The sequence below is a fragment of the Amblyraja radiata genome, chromosome 11 (assembly GCF_010909765.2).
Source record: "Amblyraja radiata isolate CabotCenter1 chromosome 11, sAmbRad1.1.pri, whole genome shotgun sequence".
Lineage (NCBI taxonomy): Eukaryota > Metazoa > Chordata > Chondrichthyes > Rajiformes > Rajidae > Amblyraja > Amblyraja radiata.
This window is the reverse complement of record NC_045966.1, coordinates 61,419,613-61,434,728: the sequence shown is the minus strand read 5'-3', so window position 1 is coordinate 61,434,728 and position 15,116 is coordinate 61,419,613. Positions and strand designations below refer to the sequence as shown.

Genomic DNA, 15,116 nt, shown 5'->3' with positions numbered 1-15,116 from the left:
TTCTTCAAGAGTATATTTGACTCGTGGAAATCTTTCAACATGTTGAACTTTTTTCACAAGTTAACACGTTTCCTGAGTACCTGCCGTTAGCGTTACGAGTCGCTAAGTTACGTCCACGAGCTCCGACGTTCCCGCTACGTTCATTCTACGTGATTACCACGAGTTTGATTTGTTTTTAACTCGGGATCACTCGTGGGTGGACTCGCACCGTGGGTCAGGCAGGGGTCCAGCTTTTTTTTGTGTCTATCTTCGGTATGAATATATTAATTTCTCTAACTTCTAGTATCTCTCCCCTCACCTCCCCCCCCCCCCTCCAAGAATCATAGAAGGTTCTAGTACTCTTGCTCGCGTACCTTAGCTCCAACCTCTGGTCACACAGCCCGTTGACTTGATGGTGAGCGGCGCCGCCCAGCGCGGTGACGCATGACGCAGTGCCGGGGGCGGGGAGCAGACACGTGACGGGGCGGTATATAAGCGGGGTTGGCGGCGGCGTGCGGCTCTCGGCGACTCCAGTCAGTCAGCGGCAGCAGCAAGATGGACAACTTCGAGCTAGACAGCGCGCTGGAGGACGCCTCGCTACCGTCGCGCACCTTCCTCTTCGGTGAGAGTCGGGCCCGAGTGCGGCGGGGTTGGGATGGGCGAGGGAGGCGGGCGGGCGGGACGGGGAGTTGCGCTCCGGCAGCTGCCATGCCATGCGGCCCACGTGTTACGGCCTCATGCGGGCGGGAGCTCCTCCCCACACCGTGGCTGCGTGTCGGCCTGTACCCGACCCCACACCGGGGGCTGCGAGTCGGCCTGTACCCGGCCCCACACCGGGGCTGCGAGTCGGCCTGTACCCGGCCCCACACCGGGGGCTGCGAGTCGGCCTGTACCCGACCCCACACCGGGGCTGCGAGTCGGCCTGTACCCGACCCCACATCGGGGCTGCGAGCCGGCCTGTACCCGGCCCCACACCGGGGGGGGAATGGGTACCTGGGCCCGGGTGCTGCGTGTCGGCCTGGTCCCCGGCCCCCACGCCGGGGGCTGCGAGTCGGCCTGGTCCCCGGTCCCCACACCAGGGGTTGCGCTGCGGCCTGGTCCCCGGCCCCCACGCCGGGGGCTGCGAGTCGGCCTGGTCCCCGGTCCCCACGCCGGGTGCTGCGTGTCGGCCTGGTCCCCGCCCCCACACCGGGGATTGCGCTGCGGCCTGGTCCCCGCCCCCACACCAGGGGCCACGTGTGGCGGCCGCCGTGCCTGCTGGCGGCCACGTGTGCGGTGCTGCCGACTCAGTTCTCTCTCTCCGGCAGGCTGCGAGCTGAAGTTGAGTCAGAAGGAGTTCAAGATGGACGTGGCCGACGACAGCGCAGAACATCAGCTTTCCCTGAGGACGGTAGGTGGCCGCTGCCGGCTCACATTTGTTGTGCACAAGTATGCATCAAAAACACACAGACTCCGGCAAATTGACCACAATATAACTTGTCCACGATCAACACATAGATTACTCATTAATCCTCATAAAAAGCTATTAGTGCAAGAAAAATTATTCCACGGTAGTGCAATAGTTATTTCTCTAGTTTAATTTAATTCCCTAGTTTAATTTAGAGATACAGCGTGGAAACGGGCCCTTCAGCCCACCGACTTTTCTGCTCTGACCAACGATCCCTGCACATTAACACTCTCCTACACCCACTAGGGCTAATTTCTACATTTACCAAGCCAATTAACCTACAAACATGTATGTCTTTGGAGTGCGGGAGGGAACCGAAGATCTCTGAGAAAACCCAGGGGGGAAACGTACAAACTGTACAGACAGCGCCCGTGGTCAGAATCGAACCCAGGTCTCTGGTGGTGCATTCGCTGTAAGGCAGCAACTCTACTGCTGTGCCGCCGTGACCGCCCAGTTGGTCCTATTGCTAACATTTAACTTCGTGTTACAATCTAAACAGGTCCTTCGGCTCACCGAGTCTTTGCGGACCAGTGATTTAGATAATTGGCTTGCGTAAATTCTCCCTAAAGTGTAGGATAAAACTAGTGCACTCTGGTGGTCCTGGACCATGCTGTATCACCAAAGGTAAGATGATGCCTGACCACCTGAGTTACTCCAGCAATTTATTTTTGCTAAACCAGAGTCTTCAACTTTTCCGCTGTTCTATACTGTGCTTCAGTTATAAACCTTCCTCACTATCAACAAGTGCTTTGTATCATCTGCATACTTCCTACAATCATGTTTGTATATTACAAAGGTCCCATTACTGGTCCTCGTGGTACATAAAAAAATCACAGCCTTTCAATCGAATTGTGCATCCATCCCTCCACCATCCTTGACTCCCACTGTTAAGTGGGACCCAGCTGCTTGGAGCCCATGAGCCTACTGTGCAGGACCTAGTGAAAAGTCCATGTAGAACAACATCTCCCCCTCGCTCACTTTGTCAATATTCTTAGTTACAACATCAAATTTGAGATGAGTTTCCCATAACTAAAGCCATGCTGATGAAACAGTCCACTTTCCAAGTGAAGACAAATCCTGTCCCTTGGCTTACACTGACACAACGCTTGCATATCCCAATTGGCCTTGAATAAAGTTATCTTCCAATACTTCACCCATAGCTGGCAAATATGGAAAAGTGTTTGAGGCTCTTGCCATCTTTTGCCATAGCAGGCTGGGGTATCTTATCAGGCTTTGAGGATTTATCTACCTTTGTACATGAGACATTGTGACTTCAATGAACATACTACTCCAATTACAAAAGCATCCCTCCATTACCGAGCCACGCCAATTTTGTGACCCGTAACTCTCCCTTGATGCATAGATGAGAATAATTCATATTGGATATTGCCCAAACTCCTGGCTCCATGTGCAGATTGGTCCTTAATGGGACCTACTCTTTCTGATGTTGCTTTTATTTGTAAATGCAATGGGTCTCTAGTCTTCAGCAATATTTGTAAGAAGGAACTGCAGGTGCTGGTTCAGCAATATTTACTTTCTTTTGCTCTTGATTTTATTTTCAAGTACACTCCTACACTATACCTCATGGGGTTACTGTATTCAGTTGCCTGTATCCGACACGCTACATCCTATGACACCTAGGATTCCTTAATCGTGCTATCCTTGCCTTTCACTCTTGTAAGAACATTAGCCCTGAACTTTTTCAATTGTGTTTGAGAATGGATTTCTCATTTGATTTTACAGGTTTGTCTTGGTGCTGATGCAAGTGATGATCTGCACTTGGTAGAAGCTGAAGGGTTGAATTTTGAAGGCAAGAACACAAAGATCACATTGGCTGCTTTGAAGTTATCTGTGCAGCCAACAGTAAGTATAAATATAAATGGCATAGGAGTGTAAATAACATCTGGAAGAAACTTTTGAATGCTTTTTTGGGGCTATGATAAGCATGTAAGAAATAGAAGTTGGGGTGGGCTATTTGACCATCATGCCTTCTGGTCTCTTACTGCAAAGCCACTTTTTTGTTTTAAGCTTTCCTTCTCTTTAAAAATAAATATTTTGTTTAATGACAAAGCCTCCAGGGTTTTTTGGGCGACAAATGGGTGATTTAAAAAAAAAAATTGTCCTGATTGGCTGACCTGTACTTTTAAGAACTAGGAGCAGGCGTAGGCCTTCCAGATCTCTTGGCCAATGTTACCCAACACCAAAATCACTTATGTACCATTTTCCTGCGTGATATCATAACCCTTGGATTGATGTCTCAACGGTCCTCGAGTACAGAACCTAAAGGCAAACCTCCCTTTGAGTGAATACACATCCTGCCATCTAGAACAGGGATGAGGAAACACTTTTTCTCATATAGTTATGAGTCTGTGGAATTCTCTGCCTCAGAGGGAGGTGGAGGCTGGTTCTCTGGATACTTTCAAGAGAGAGCTAGATGGGGCTCTTAAAGATAGCTGAGTCAGGGGCTATGGGGAGAAGGCAGGGAAGGGTTAATGATTGTGGCTGATCAGCCATGATCACATTGAATGGCTCGAAGGGCTAAATGGCCTACTCCTGCACCTATTGTTTAAGGATAAGAGGGAAGTCTTTTAGGACCGAGATGAGAAAATCATTTTTTATACAGAGTGGTGAATCTGTGGAATTCTCTGCCACAGAAGGTAGTTGAGGCCAGTTCATTGGCTATATTTAAGAGGGAGTTAGATGTGGCCCTTGTGGCAGGGATGGGATACTGAGTTGGATGATCAGCCATGATCATATTGAATGGCGGTGCAGGCTCGAAGGGCCGAATGGCCTACTCCTGCACCTATTTTCTATGTTTCTATTGTCTAATCTATTCCTTATTCTGAAACTTGCTGAGACTGGCATCAATGGTGACAGGAAGTACATTCCACACATTTAGCTTGTTGAGCTCTAAGAATTTTGTTTTGATGAGACCTCATCTTGTACTTTAGAGAACTCCAGTACTGTCTGCTTTCCTCCCCTCAATGACACTTTATCACAAACATCACTTTGAACTTGATGCCTAATATTGTGAGTATTTGATAGAACTAACATCTATGCAATTTCCCCAATTAATTTTTCCAGGGCACTACCAACATCACTCTGGATTAAAATCCTCTAGCTATGAAGGCTGACATACTATCAATTTTCTAATTGCTAGCTGAACATTAATAGTGTATGTGGTGCTCAGGCCCTCTTGCGGCTGAGATTGAACTTTTTTTTGGCCTCCCATCACAGTGAGGAATGTGGAGGGGTCACTGGTGGATGTTTATGTTAGAATGTATTTTGTGTGTTCCGTTGCTTTTTATTTGTACGACTGACTTGACAAATGAAATTCCTCGTATGTTGCAAAACGTACTAGGCTTGTACACTTTCATAAACCATATTGCCACCTACCTCTTACTACCAATAAACTTAGATATTTACAGTTGATTGCCTTTTTGAAGTTATGAACGGCTAGAGTGTGTTTCCTCTGCCACTCCATTGTCATCCTACTGAATCTAATGTTAGTATCAAGTCTTGTCCTTTCAAATTAAAGGCTTGACAAGGGCTTAAGAATAGCTCCTGTAACAAAACAAATAAGAGAAAATATGGGTTTCCTGACATGACAATTTTGACAAACGCACATTGTTCATAAAATTGTTTCGTAAAGTTTGTAATGTTTCTAACAGGCTAATGCCACTGCTGGAAAGATAATTGACTCAAATGTTTTTATTTGTGTAAAGGTTAGCTTGGGAGGATTTGAAATTGAGCCACCTGTGACATTCAGACTGAAATCTGGTACTGGTCCTGTGTACATCAGTGGACAACATCTTATAGGTGAGTGGGCTAAATCATCTGCACGGTGGCATTGTGATTGAAAAGATTGTGGGTGGAAGTGCAATCACCCACATTGAGTTGGTATGGAAGTTGGTGGATTGCTCATCAAATCAAGCAAGCCCTCAAGTGAATTGGTATATCAAATCTGAGGTGCTTTACTGGGATCAGTGTTGAGTGGAATATTAATTAGTATGGCAATGTTTTACACACAGAACATTTTTTGTTTCTGGATTGGATTGCATGTTATTGACTTGTACATGGAAGTCACGTGCGGAGACGACTAAACAAAAAATTCAGTACACCTTTTCCCATTGTCACATGGGAATAAATTCTTTGCATCTTTCAGCTGATTTTGAATCTGAGGAAGAGGATGATAGCGTGTTGGAGAATGCTGTATCAAAGCAGGCAGTAAAACGAGGAGCTCCAGGGGTATCAAAAATGATGCAGGTAAGAATGCTAAGTTTGCGTTCAAAACTAATTTTCTGATTGCTTACTAGATTTGGCAGACTTCTGTGTATGCACCACCTAAATAAACATACCGTTATATGAAGCACACGAGACATGGTAGGATTATTGGTGCCCAGTCACCTTTGCAATTCTATCAGTCGATACTTCAGTGTAACGCTTAATTTTTTTTTTGCTTGACAGAAAAAAATGAAGATGGAGGTTGAGGATGACGATGATGAGTGAGTCTTCATAATTTCTAGCATCAGTGAGAATATTTTTGCATGGAAAATGTATTGGATCAACAATTTGGTCTCTGGTGGAAAGAACTTTATTGTGGTCTGTTAATGTGATAGAGTTGGTGTTATAGAGTGATTCAGTGTGGAAATCAGCACTTTGGCCCAACATGCCCACAGCGGCCAACAATGTCCCAGCTACACCAGTTCTATTTGCCTGCGCTTGGTCCATATCCTTCCAAAGCTGTCCTATCCATTTACCTGTCTATCTATTTCTTAAAGGATGGGATAGTCCCAGCCTCAACTACCTCCTCTGGCTTGTTCCATACGCCCTACACCCTTTGGGTGAAAAGGTTACCCCTCGGATTCTGATTAAACCTTTTCCACTCACCTTGAACCTATGTCCTCTGATCCTCGATTCCCCTATTGTGGGCAAGAAACTCTGTATCTACCGGCTCTATTCCTCTCATGATTTTGAACACCTCTCTAAGATCACCCCTCATCTTCCTGCGCTCCAAGAAATAGAGACCCAGCCTACTCAACCTCTCCCTATAGCTCACACGCTTTAGTCCTGGCAACATCCTCGTAAGTTTTCTCTGACAATATCTTTTGTCTATAGATTTTCATGCTTGACCATATCTTTCCTATAACATGGTGCCCAGAGCTGAACATAATATTCTAAATGCATTCTCACCAGTGTCTTATCCAACTGCAGCATGACCTCCCAACTTCTAGACGCAATACTCTGACTGATGAAAGCCAAAGTGCCAAAAGCCTCTTTGGCCACCTCGACCTTCAAGGAACTATGCACCTACACTCCTAGATCCCTCTGCTCTACAACACTCCCCAGAGGCCCATCATTCACTGTGTTGGTCCTGCCCTTGTTAGACGTTTCAAAATGCAACACCTCACATTTCTCTGTATTAAATTCCATCAACCATTCCTCCGCCTACCTGGCCAATCGATCCAAATTCTGCTGCAATCTTTCACAACCATCTTATCTACCTGCAAAACCACTCACTTTTGTATCATCAGCAAACTTGCTAATCTTGCCCTGTATGTTCTCATCCAAATCATTGATGTAGATGACAAACAGTAACAGGCCCAGCACCGAACCCTGAGGCACACCACTAGTCACAGGCCTCCAGTCCGAGGAGCAACCTTCCACCATCACCCTCTGCTTCCTTCCATGGAGCCAATTTGCTATCCATTCAGCTATCTCTCCCAACCTTCCAGAGCAGCCTGCCATGCGAAACCTTATCGAATGCCTTACTAAAATCTATGTGCACAACATCTACAGCTCTGTCCTCATCAACCTTTTTGTTCACTTCAAAAAAATCAGATTTGTGAGATACGGCCTCCCACGTACCAAACCATGCTGACCATCCCCAATCAGCCCTTGCCCACCCAAATGCCTGTATAACCTATCACTCAGAATGCTCTAGTAACATTCCAACTACAGATGTAAAGCTCACCGGCCTATAGTTCCAAGCATTTTTCCCACTCTCCTGTATTTAAGGACGACTCGTAAATTTCAACCAGGGCTCCCGCAATTTTCTCCCTAGTTTCGCCGCAATGTCCTCGGATATATCTGATCAGGCCCTGGAGATTTGTTTACCTTCATGTTGGTCTAATAAAATACAGATAATCAAGTTGGGGAATTGACAATATTAAAACATGAGAATCTATGCATGCCAAAATATGGGCAGTTGACTCTGAAACAAATTCTTTCAGTGAGGAGGATGATGATGATGAAGATGATGAAGACGATGATGATGAGGAGGAGGAGGAGAAGGAAGAGGTGGCAGTAGTGACTCCTTCAAAAAAGGTAAAAAATGTGCTGACAGCCAGTCCTAGAGGCTCCTTTCTAGAACATGCAATTTGATTCACGGTACTGAGACCACAGTGAAATACAGAGCAGCCAGTAATTGGACAAATAAGATAGATAAGATAAGATAGCCTTTTATCTTATCTAGCCTTTTATATTTATCTTAAATAGAAAGCATTGGGCAACATTTGATCAGTAAAAATAACCATTTTGTGTCGCTTTGACAAATTTCCAACTTTCAAGCACCTTGTTGCACTGTGGTTGATTTCCAAGCAAAAATGAGGTGTAGCTAAACATTTTTGTGTTTTTAAATTGTAAGCTTAAATGTTAACTTAACATTTTCCCAATCAAGTTACTTTCAATTGCACTCTGTTTCTCCAGAAAACTCCACTTAAAGGTACCCCTGGACCGAAAGGGGCAGGACCCAAGGGGGCTTCCAACCAAAATGGCAAGACGCCTACCAAATCCACACCAGCTAAGCAGCAATCAAAAGTTAGTGTTCATCTGCAATAATTTGAATGGAGCTTTAGCAGACAGGGTTCCTGCCAGCTGCTTGATTCCAAGCAGGTGGTATTAAAATATCTTTGGAACCACGGTAGTTTTTCTTGTTTTGATATGCCTGTCTTGTACATTATAAGTTCATAAGTGATAGGAGCAGAACTAGGCCATTTTGCCCATCATGCCTCCTCTGCCGTTCAATCATGGCTGGTCTATAACTCCCTCCTAACCTCATTATCCTGCTTTCTCCCCAAAATCCCTGGCACTATACTATACTGATCAATAATCTATTTCTGTCTTAAACAAATATCCATAGACTTAGCCTCCACATCCTTCTATGACAAAGAATTCCCCCACAGATTCACCACCCTCTGATGAAATAAATTCCTCGTCTCCTTCCTAAAGGAATGTCGTTTAATTCTGAGGCTATGTCCTAGATTCTCCCACTCCCCCCCCCCCCCCCCCCAAATGTTTTGAGAGGTGGGGGACAATTCCCCCCCCCCCCCCGGTGTTTTGTGACCTGAGCGCTGCAGCCAGTCCCAGGTCAGCTCGCCTGTCCTGGGACTGGCTGTTGCGCCCAGGTCAGGTCGGCAGGCTGTAGTGCCCAGGTCACTGGCTGCAGTTCCCAGGTCGCAAAAATGATTGGAAAAAAATGCGCCTGGAGGCCGAATGATTTTGGGTTACGGGCCGGATCTGGCCCGTGGGCCACAGGTTGCCGACCCCCTGTCCTAGATGTGAGGCCTCATTGTGTGACCCCCCCCCCCCCCCATGGTTTAAAAGCGATTTCCACCCACATCCACTCTATCCAAGCCTTTTGCTATTCGGTAAGTTTCAATGAGGTTCCCTCAACCATTTAAACTCCAGCGAGTGCAGGCCCAGTGATGACAAACGCTCATCATATGTTAATCCACTCATGGTGGATGTTTCTTGATTGGCACTTCGGGCAAATGAATAGTTTTGTCGTCCAGGTGCGTTGTTAAATTGGGATTTGCCCACTGCACAGATCACTGCTCATTGGCCTGTGCTGTTGAAGGTAAATGTTTGAATTGTAACTATTTGCAGAGCATTTGTTGTAGACAGTAGTTCATTGCTGTGCAATACAGTTGCGAATATGCCGGTGGAATATATGAATGGGTGTATTTAATCTTGCTTTTCTCCGCAGGCTCCAGAATCAACAAAAAAAACCGGCAATAAGCCTCAGACGCCCAAGACTCCAAGAGTTTCCATGTCTGTTGAAGACATAAAGGCTAAATTGAAGACTTCAGTAGAACGAGTGAGTTCATTTGGAATAACCATTGGAACCTGTTTACCACAGCATGTATTAGCTGTCAGATTCTGCCTGAGACATCCTTTGAGTTACTAGTCAGTTAGCATAGGCCTATAAATGTTACTGCTTGAGACTTTGTACAGTAATGTTTAGAACTGGGATGGTAGCCCTAAGCCAAGTATTGAATTGAATTGAATCCTTTATTTGTCATTCAGACCTTTCGGTCTGAACGAAATGCTGTTGCCTGCAGCCATACATGTAATAATAACAACACACAATAAACACAAATTAACATCCACCACAGTGAGTTCACCAAACACCTCCTCACTGTGATGGAGGCAAAAGTCTTAGAGTTACTGTCTCTTCCCTCCTCTTCTCCCTCTGCGCCGAGGCGATACCCCACCGGGCGATACGCCCGGGGGTGGTCGAAGCTGCCGCCCTCCAGTCCAGCGGACGCAGCTGTTGCAACGGGTGCTCCGGAAAACAGGCACCAGCCTGTGACCTGCGAGCTCCCGACATTGTCATCCACTGCCATCCACTCCCGACATTGTCAGCACCGTCTCCGCCCCGCACCGGGCCGCCCACACGGCAGCGTCTCAGCCCCGCACCGGGCTGCCCCCACGGGAGCACCTTCCAGCCGGGACCCAGGCCGCTCACAAGGGAGCGCCTTCCAGCCGGTAGCCGTGCCGCCCGCACGGGAGTGTCTCAGCCCCGCGCCGTCTGCCCTCACCGGAGCGATGAGTCGTGCCGCTACCCGGACGTCGCCACAGCTCGAAGACGGCCAGCCTCGCATTGGTGAGTCCTGGCTGGCTCTACCTCCGGACCCTCGAGGTCGGTCGCAGGTTGGAGGCCTCAGCGCAGACGGGGGAAGAGAAGGGGGATACGACAAAAAAGTCGCATTCCCCCGAAGGAAGAGACAGAAAGCCCTGTTTCACCCTCCCTCCACACACATAACACCACCTAATAACCAAAAAGATTACTAAACTAGACAAAAAAAAACAACACAAAGTAAAAACAGACAGACTGCAGGCGAGCCGCAGCCGTATCACAGCGCCGCCACTTGCATGCTCAAACCAGGATGCACAGAATGGTGAGTTGGGTAGCAAAAGCACTTGGGGTTACTTTTACTTTTGTGCCCAATCAGATAATACATGTGTATAAACTCATTTGGCATAACTTAAACATGAAGAATCTCATGGTTTGAATGTATAGATGTTAAAAGCTATGGATAAAATATTTAACAATTGAAGTTTGGTTGTGCTTTTCATATTGCATATCCTGAGTGGGCTGATTTTAATTTGGCATGTGATCAGTTACTGAAGCTTGGTATAGAAGCAAATTTTACTGCTGTAATACTGCCTGGAGCCAACACAGGTTCTGGAAAATTTGGAGAATTTTGATATTTAATGGGAATCTTTCCATTGTAAAGTCTTGCCAAAATGGCACTCAAAAGATACTTGCAGAAATCAGGATGAAAGGTTTGTGCAATCGATTATATAGCTTAAAATCTAAGTTCCTACAGAAATAGGAGTGGGATTGTGTTTTTGAATCAACACTGTTCTAGAATTATGATTATGATTTGCTGTCTCAACAGGGTTCCGGACTGCCTAAACTGGAGGCAAAGTTCTCCAACTATATTAAACACGGTTTCAGAATAGATGACCCAGAGGTGAGGATTTATAATTTGTCAGTACAATAAACCCTCAATACAAGCGATGGGGGAGAATGGTATCCGTTATTGTTGGTTGTTCACTATAACAGAGTATGGAATTATAAAAGTAGGAGAAACCAACAACTGCAGACACTGGTTAATACTCAAGGACACGCTGGAGTAACAGTGGGTCGGGCAGCTTCTCTGGTAAACATGGATAGGTGGCCTTTCAGGTTGGGGCCCTACTTCAGACTCGTCGTCTACAGCATGGCATGGAATCCAGGTGGGTTGGTGATTCCGGTCTGCTGGCAGGCATGAGGATAGGTGGAGTCATTGGTCGTGATGTGAGGGCAGCCAGAGTAAAGGCAAGGGTTGGCAGGTGCAGCCAAGGAAGCTGTTTGGTGGAGAATGTTGTAGGTCTGGCCTGGAAACAGCTGGGGAGGCAGTAAGTGTATTTTTAACCTCTCCACGTCATTGTCCATATCTCTTGTTGCCCTTCTCCCATACCAGTCTGAAGAAGGGTCTCAACCCGAAACAGCACCCATTCCTTCTCTCCTGATATGCTGTCTGTCCCGCTGAGTTACTTTAGCTTTTTGTGACTGTTATCCTAAATCTTTTCCTTTTGACGAGTGTTTTGAATCTTTTGTGTTTTTTGGCAAGCTCGCGACATAATGGCCAGACCATGTTTGGGGCAGGAAGTAGATACAGGTATCTGCTACAGAATGAGAACTGATGCAGATAAAAATGAAATACCTGGTTCTGGACATCTGGGAGGGTTGCAATGTTCCAGTTTTGACACATGTTAGGACTGTGGACAAGGGATGAGGGTACATGAGCCAGATTCCACATTTAAAAGCATTACTGCAAATATTTGGATGCCACTTAAAGCCATGTACAAAGCATGCGGCTCAAAGATTGGTCTGAGATAGGCTTCCCTTTGTTGAGGTGGTAGTGCCATTGGAAAGGAGAGCAATTCTGGTTAGATGAGATTGGTTTTAGTCCAATTCATTTCAATAACCAAAATGTATTTATGGTTGAACTTCAGGGTGGCGCAGAGTTGCTGCCTTACCGGACCAGAGACCCTGGTTTAATCCTGACTACCCTGTACAGAGTTTGTATGTTCTCCCTGTGACCTTGGGGATTTTCTCTCCCACATCCCAAAGACGTGCAGACTTGTTGGTGCTTGGTTCTTGTGTGCTAAAGCAAACCAGTTAAGGTTGTTGAATAATCTGAGAAGTAATGTGAAGAGAGTCAGGCATGATATTCTTCTGTTTGGAATTCCGATTTTTTTTCTTTCCCTAAGAATGAATCAGATTTTTTACATTTTTGTGTCCGATTTTGACACCGTTTAGTTGGCCAGATTGTAAAATAAAAGAGTGAGGGAAGGAGATTCAGTGGGGTTACCGTTCTGGAGGCAGGCAAGCTTGTGATTCACGATGGAGGTCAGCAAGGTCAGCCAATAGCGGGGCGGGGGCAGAGGGAACACAGCAACGCTCTTTGGCTGCTGTTGAGATCAGCCCGGCGGCACGGTGCCCGTTTTTCCGAGGGAACTGGAGCGCAAGCGGATGAGACGCGGGGCCACGAACGGGAGCACGGGCTAAGGGCAACCGGGACGCCCGGACAGCTAAGACGGGGGTGATGACTGCGGGGCGTTGATCCCCTCCCCATCCTCTCTTGCGGGGGAAATAAATAAATTAGCCCGACAGTGTTTTGTGTTTCCCATATGGAGCTGCGACTGGTAGCTGTGGGAATGGTGCCGCCGATGATAGAGGGGGTTAGAGAGATGCGGGGCCCTATCACCCGGGCAGCAGCTACCCCTTTCTGGTGATTTTCTGTTTATATTGGGGAATTTTTGTTTTCATTGTTGGCAGAGGTTTTCGTTTTCTACCTTGGCGTTGTAGATGTGACATCAGTGTATTGGCAGTTAACTGTGCCTTGCAGTATTGTGCATAATTATGCCTTGAGATGGTACCTTTCTAAGGTGATGTGTAGGTTTTACTTTTGTGTTCTTTTAGCATCTCTACAAATAGCTTATTTAGATATTCAGGTAACATCTTTTGGAAAGATTATTTTAGCTGTAAGAAGTCAATTATTTCTTGAAATATTTATCTTTTGGGGGTTATTTTACTGGTTATGTGTTAGAACAATTCTAAGCTTCCTTTATGTGAACAACCAGCAGAAAGCTTAGGAATTACTTTCAATTTATTGAAAATGCTGGAGCCCTTTGAACCCCATACTTCCTGCTTTTTTTCTGGAGTTGATTATCGTGCCTGCATTGTATGATGTGACCTTTTTTGTCTTTGTAGATCATCAAGGAACTTTGGGCATGGAGACAAAATGCGAATGTGAAATGAACAACTGCTAATAGCGAGCAGTTTTCAACATTTCAGTAAAAATTTATATTCTGTTTGTGCATCTGTTTCATGTCAATAAATAAATGATTCTTTTACAACAACGTCTGATTGGACTAGAATGCTTTCACTTTTTTGTAAGCCAGTGTGCCCTGGATGAATGGGGCTTAGCGGTTTGTGGAAAGTTGAAAAGCCTTGATTGTCTTGGAGCAAATGTCCATAAGGTTGTGCTGTAAATTGAGCTGGGGTTGACATAATTGTAAGATTGGCTTAAATACCCATTTCCATCATATATGACTACTCAAGGCAGATATATAACACCCCCCCCCTCATTTATCTTGGTTAATCCTGGCCCTTGACAGACCTTGTAGAGGTGAGTTACTGCCAAGTAGTGTGGATTTTCCGTATTTTGTACAGAAATGAGATAAGAATACGGATTTGCTTTGTAAAGCCTGACTACCTGTTTCATCTTGCTGCTTAAAAAATGCAAGGATATAAAAAGTCATACTGTAACTCTAAAAATTATAGCAGATCTATTAGTATTTTAAATTTCAAGATTTGGATGATTATTTTTGTATGCTTTGATCTGCCTGTCCCGCTACAGGTTTAAACAGCGCTGTCAGTTTAGCGCTATGGGTTCTAATTATAGCTGTGGGTCACAGACTGTTCGGGGAGGGAAAAGGTAAGAGGGAGGGAAAGAAAGGAAGGAGCAAGGGAGGCTTCCAAAATGGCTTCTACATCATCTGGTGCTAAAAGCAGGAAGCAGCCGTTCAAACAGAAGTATACAAAGAGATGGCAATGAATGCACTGTCAAGTAAGTTGCTTAGAAAACATATCAATTGGTAGCAAAGTTATGCATTCTTGTACATGGGTATGACTGCACATAAACTTTTTTTTCAGCAAAATGGCACCGTGTAAAAATACTGATTTCCTTGGCAAAATACTGATTTTCAGATACTAGAATCCTGAAATGCTCTGGCAAAACTTGGCTGCTCTGGTTATGGGCCATTGTTGGGTGTCCCTGGTTTGATACAGGGTTGAGACTTATTCTTAGTGCATATCCATGCTGTTTCATGAATGATTCTCTATTAACTCAACACCTACTGAGATACTGGAAAAAAATACCCATAAACTTGCCGGAACTTCAGTGTTATTGTTTTGAGATGAGTTGCCATTGTTTAAAATCTCTTGCTAATTGTGAAAAATTTAATGGAATATAATAAGCGAGTTTGGTATCTCGATAAACGCAATGAATCATGGGATTGTCAAAGGTCATTCTGGATTTAAAAGCCAACGCAGCGCTGTATAAATTGTTACGTATTCTACCAAGGAATTAATCTAGAATTCAGTCAACTCAATAGCTTCCTTTCTTGTTCTGCTGTTCACACACAACTTGCACAGTTCTAGCTCACTTCATTAATCTGCAATTGTGAGATTCAAAAAGTTAAAAGAATTTATCATTTACATTTAATCCTTAATGTGCTTGCTACTGGAATAAGAAAATATTATTTTCACACCAGGGCATCGGAAATGTCCTCGTTCTTCAGGGAACGGGGATTCCCCTCCGCCACCATAGATGAGGCTCGCACCAGGGTC

General features: G+C 45.4%; 1 protein-coding gene across 1 annotated transcript; it reads left to right on the top strand.

Moving 5' to 3' along the window:
* Positions 1 to 451: 451 nt before the first annotated feature.
* On the top strand, positions 452 to 13,624 carry npm1 (nucleophosmin 1). Its single transcript, XM_033030008.1, has 11 exons — positions 452 to 601; positions 1,287 to 1,369; positions 3,170 to 3,289; positions 5,152 to 5,245; positions 5,592 to 5,692; positions 5,894 to 5,931; positions 7,660 to 7,753; positions 8,135 to 8,245; positions 9,414 to 9,524; positions 11,113 to 11,187; positions 13,476 to 13,624. Exons 1-11 carry the CDS (start codon positions 535 to 537, stop codon positions 13,521 to 13,523), a joined length of 942 nt encoding a protein of 313 aa, XP_032885899.1. The 5' UTR covers positions 452 to 534; the 3' UTR covers positions 13,524 to 13,624.
* Positions 13,625 to 15,116: the final 1,492 nt, after the last annotated feature.